This window comes from Camellia sinensis, chromosome 9, assembly GCF_055761805.1.
Source record: "Camellia sinensis isolate YWXY chromosome 9, ASM5576180v1, whole genome shotgun sequence".
NCBI lineage: Eukaryota > Viridiplantae > Streptophyta > Magnoliopsida > Ericales > Theaceae > Camellia > Camellia sinensis.
The window spans coordinates 48,611,748-48,617,497 of record NC_138969.1 but is presented as its reverse complement, the minus strand read 5'-3'; the positions used below and the strand labels follow the sequence as shown (position 1 = coordinate 48,617,497).

Sequence of the window (5,750 nt, the reverse complement as noted above, 5' to 3'; positions counted from 1 at the left end):
GCCCCCTAACCCCTTTTTTCGACTAAGTTTATGACATTTTTAACCCTAACTCTCAACGTACGTGTCCTATTTACGTACCGTCTGCCCCTACATGACACATCTGTCCCTACGATTTTTGTGATGAAAGTTATGAATTTTGAAGTTATAATAAGCACCTAAAAGTTATGTATAACTAAAGTATACTTTTTGTGGGAGAAGTTATATATTTTCTGAGAAGCAAAAAAGTTATATTTATAGTGAAGAAAAAAAGTTATATTCATAGCATTCTCCTAAAGGGATTTCAAGAATTCTCCGTCCTGCTCTGAAGTATGTGGCTATGGAAACAAAATACACACTTCACATATTTTGAAGTACACAGTATAAAATTTTCATCTGTGACTCAATCCAAGGAATCCAAGCAATATATTATGAAGTACACAGCATATAATCTTAGAATGTAAAAAAAAAAAAAGAATTGATTGAATAATGGTTCCACCATACATGTACATTTATTTTTCCATTCAAAAGCTGCAACAAGAATCCAACAAACAGCTAAGGTTTGTTCATTCTCCTTAGCTAAATCTCAAAGACATCATATGTGCCTGCTATCCATACATCAAGTCATAATAGTTGCCCCAACTTTCAATTGCATGATGGGTCTTTAAAATCTAAGGTTTTCATGAATCCTGGTAACAGACAGATTATAGAGTACAACTGCCCATCTAATAAAACAACTGAATATGAACACACAGGTAGAATGAAACATAAAACCCAACCCCAGAACCCAAGAGCAAGTTTATCACATGTACAGAAATAATGTTTTATTCATGAACTGTTAGTCTGTTAGCTATCATTGATCCTGAGTCTTGAGGAAGTATATTCCCTATTTCTGGAGTTTGTGATGTCACTGAGGAAGTATATTCCCTCTAATTGATAATTATAAGAATTAGTCCAAATTTCTAACACTAATCAACCCCACAAAGACGAAAGATCCAAACCTTCCACCTGTAAAGCATTTCAATATTAAAAAAGACTATTAGTCTAGCAAAAACCCTAACATCACAGAGAAGCAAGCAGAACTCTCTACATATGCCTAACAGTAAAGCAAACCTACAAAAATTTACGAGAATGTAAAAGCCAATAATTTGCTTATAGGTTAATATTTATAATCCTCTCGTATGTAATGTATATTGTACAATAATAGGAGCAACTAGAAAAAGCAAATTCATAACAATGCAATTAGCTAAAAATATTGGCTTGCATACTAATTTTTTTGCTCTTTCCAGCTGCTGCTAACACATGTACCTATATCCAATGAAGAAATTAAAATATCAAACCCAAACAGGTACATGTACTTAGAGTTAGTACCTGAACTACCAATGATGTTAGAGGCAAAGGAGAATTAGCAGAAGGTCCCACAGCAAATGCTTGAGCCATCCTCTCAAATTCACTGTTTACTAACTCATCATCAAAGTGCAATGTGCAATGTGCAATATGGAAACATTTGGGCAGTTCGTAGGTTCTTCAACAGCTGTCACACCCTCCCTGAAATAAATAATTCTTCTTCATGATAAACAAGAGAAAAATGTAAAGAAGTGAATCCCAAAAGGTAAATTCAATAACTACCTGAAGTTCACAAGCATAAACCCCACAGTTGGTTTTCCCTCTACAGAATATCCCTTGGATTATGAAATAAACAAGAGGCCTACATACCCCTTGGATTGTCTTTCCAGTAATAGGACATTTGGGTCCACTGGCCATCTTCTTGGTGCTCTGATAAACCAACCTCCCTCCTAAATTCACACAAATTTAGCTCAAATGAGAAAATTTAACTATCATTTCCACAATTCCCATAGCAAACTCGTAACTTATTTTACACATTGTAGCTAAATCTTGTATTGAATTTGGCACAAAACTTAGTAATTCTAAAATACAACACAATGTTTATCTAGTCTTTTGAGAGTTCCAATTTGGCCTTGATCTTAATTTTTGACAATAACATTCATTGGAGAAGCAATAATTTTTCCAATGGACATGGACTCAAGACTATTTAACTTTATCAAACAACTTTTAAAATAACAATAATAAAAAATAAATAAATAAGCACTAGCAGTTGTTTGTCTTTCCAGCATAAATAAATAAATAAGACTATTTTCCCTTTCTCTTTCAAAATTCCTCCCCAAATCATCCAACCAAACACAACATTAGAGATATGCATGTTTTTATCCTTGTTAGAATTATTACAAATTGCAACGGTCAATAAAACCCTCGAGGGGACAAACAATCCCACAGGAAATGGAATATTAAAATCTAATCCCACGAGATTGGAGATAAAAAGACTATTTTGCCTATCAATTTACACAAACAACAAAATTACCTTGTATATAAGACATAATTTAATAGATTTAATAACAATCAACTAATATTACTATATAAGTATACGAACAAACACAATTTATCTTACAGCACCAATATAATATCACCACACTAGTACCCACTCAATCCCAACGTACTAATAATTCCCTTGCTGAAAGAAACAGGGCCTAAGGACAAATTAACAAAAATATTTATATATAATAATTGTCATATATATAGGGTCCATTATATTTAAAAAATAGTTAAATTCACCACCACATAAAAAGCCACATAAGAAACAGAGGGGGGGGGGGAAGGAATTGGTAAAATATTTGAATTTTATGTAGCTACCGGACGCAGGAATTCAACATAAAGAGAGGGAACATATACACTAATAAAAATTTTTAAAATAGAATATGAACTACAATATCAATTTCTACAAGCATAAAGAGTAAAAAAAATAATAAGAAAACATATATAATTCAAGTATATTTTCTATTATCTACGTTGAGTTACAAAAAATAGCAACTATAAGATAATTTCCACATTCTGCATTGCAAGACTAGTGCATTAGCAGCTATAATAACAATCGGGTTAAATTTAAAATTTTTAAAATAAAAATAAAATAAACAAATTTATGAGCAAGCTGCAATTTCAGCAAAGTAGAATAATAAGAAATTGAATCAAAGTTTTGAAACTTATTTTGATCTTCACTCCATTTAGTTATACCAATCGAGAAAAAGGATTGAAAAAGTAAGTACAAGCAGAAAAAGCAAAAGGAAAGTTCTGCTACTGCTATTTCTTTGAATGGCTTGGGATAATTCTTTGTTGCCAAGTTCTACACTCGTTGTAGCTGCAACTGCCTGTTAAATTTAAAGGTGTAAGAAGATTATACAAACCAAAGCATCAAGAATTAACTCTAATAGACTGACAAACAACTGCTGGAATGACACATGCATTTAACTTTATCAAACAACTTATGAAAGTCACATGCATTTACTAACATCAAATAACATTAATAAGTGGTTTCATTAAGAAGGAAGACTGATTAGACGCACCACTTTCTTGAACAAACTATTGAAGTAATCGGCATGTCTCCACAAGAGCAGAGAAATCAGCAACATTTTGTGGATTAAAGAAGAAAAGCAACTGGCGGAGAAAAACCGAATCAGGCCCAAAGCAGTGCCTGGATGTACAGAGCTCATAAATGAAAATGAAATAAATTTGTTAGGCCCAAACATTCAAGAAAAAATGAAATTCAATCTCAAACTGAAATTGCACCTAATAAGAGCTCGTGAACAGGTAATTGAAAAAAACAATTAAATTCAATCTGGGCACTACCAAAACTCATAAACAGATGTCAAACACATGAGAATTGTCCAGTTTCATTTGAACATTTTGTCAAACACATGGTGAGCAAAAGGGTCAGAAGACAACAACAAATACAAGCATGGACGAAACAGGCCAAGTAAGAGCAGTAGGTAGAGAAAAACAAACAAGCAAGAGCAGTAGTTAGAAAAAAAACAAACATACTTAATGAGCCTTCCAAATTGACCAAACCATGGCCTCCACATCTTCTTTTCCAGTTTCCCAAATTTAAACCCAAACCCCCAGTGTGACAAATTTGAAAAAGATTATGGTGTAACCCAGTGAACATTCCACCATTCTAGTAATTCAACCCATATCCTCCATATCCAAGGACAATGAATGAACAAATGCCTCAACCTTAACATGGGTCGATTTGGGGTTGGGTTTGGGTGAAGGTATGCAAACGGCAGAAGAAAACCCTAGAGGCTGAAATTAGGGGAATAGAGACTATAGAGAGGACATACCTGGGGTAATGCTCCAATGGTGGATTGATCAATGAAGGTGGTGCTCGTGTGCGATGGCGGTGATGCTCCGTTAACGATGGAGACAAAAGCGAGAGAGAGGGAGAAAGACAGAGAGAGCCAGAGGAGAGCAGAGGCAGACAGAGATGTCTGAGAGAGTTAGAGCGTGTGGGAGTGTATTTCTTAAACCTAATTTATTTTCTTTCCCGACTAGCTTTTTCAGTCGCCAATAATAAATAAAGGCTTTTCTCCGACGAAATATTTAGTAGCTAACTGATTTTGCCCCCCAAAATCTGAAGTCCAATTTTTAAAATTTTTAATTATAATTGTCGACTAAAATTTAGTCGCTAAAAGTAAATTAAATACCGACTAAATAATTTTTGTAAACAAAACTAACTACACAGCGACTAAACTTTTTTTTAGTCGCCAATTGTGACATTTTTAGCTACTAAAATATTTTTTAGTAGCCAATTGTTGCATCTTTAGCGACTAAAATATTTTTTTGTAGCCAATTGTTGCACTTTTACCGACTAAATTTTTTTTAGTCGCCAATAATCAACATTCCCCGACTAAAAAAAATTAGTAGCTAAAAATTTGACTTTTGCCGACTAATATTATTTTTGGTAGCCAATTCCATAACTTTTGGCGACTGAAAGGCATATGGTAGCCAAAAGTGGTCGCCAAAAATGTATTTTCTTGTAGTGTATGGTTACGTTGTTTGTCGTCACTACATACATAATGATATTGATATTATAATAAGGTAATTTTCTTTAGTTAAATAATTGTTATGTACAATAATAATGCCAACTTAACAAGTGTCATTTTTTTTATTTTTTTTTTTGATTAGATGCAATGTTAACATTGTGGTCATAGACAGTATTGATTCAATAAATCTCATTGTTCAAGATAAACGGACAAAGTTTATCTTGTGATGTAGACCATCATATTTGAAGAATATGATATCAAAGGTAGGAAATTATAAAATTTATTATAAATAACTTATTTTTACATTTTCAAACATAAAGTTATAATTTCAAAATTTTGTAAGATAATGGCATTAGAATGATTAAAGATTATATTGCGTCACGCTAAGACCGTGCCTATACATTTATCATACATATACCAACAATGCTACGTCAACTAGATTGTGCACCGTGCGTGACCTTTGTTTTAAATATAAATTGGTCTAAAGAATGTCTATACCTTTTAGAAGGTAAATATATATATATATATATATATATATATATATATATATATATATATATATATATGTAAGTATAACATTTTTACTTTATAACCTTTTATAAATACATAATATATGTGTTGTTCATCAATTATAATACTAACTATCATGTTGATAATGCAGGAATGCTGATAGAAGACCCACAACAATTTAGATTTTAGTTATATCATATTTTTTTTATTCAGTGAATTTCAAACAAATGTAATAAATTTTTATTATGAGCAACAATTTTTATTAGAAGACCCACAATAATTTCTATGAGTAAATTTTTATTAGAAAACCCACAACAATTTTGTTTTTATTGTGAGAAAAAATGTGATTGTATTTTTAACTACTAATTGACT

The 5,750-nt window shown here is 32.1% G+C and overlaps 1 protein-coding gene across 1 annotated transcript; it reads right to left on the bottom strand.

Moving 5' to 3' along the window:
• Window positions 1-438: 438 nt before the first annotated feature.
• Window positions 439-4,328, bottom strand: LOC145798574 (uncharacterized). Its single transcript, XM_082886789.1, has 6 exons — window positions 4,167-4,328; window positions 3,393-3,534; window positions 3,128-3,197; window positions 1,606-1,772; window positions 1,348-1,524; window positions 439-984 (listed from the first exon to the last, which is right to left on the bottom strand). Exons 2-5 carry the CDS (start codon window positions 3,456-3,458, stop codon window positions 1,504-1,506), a joined length of 324 nt encoding a protein of 107 aa, XP_082742915.1. The 5' UTR covers window positions 3,459-3,534; window positions 4,167-4,328; the 3' UTR covers window positions 439-984; window positions 1,348-1,503.
• Window positions 4,329-5,750: the final 1,422 nt, after the last annotated feature.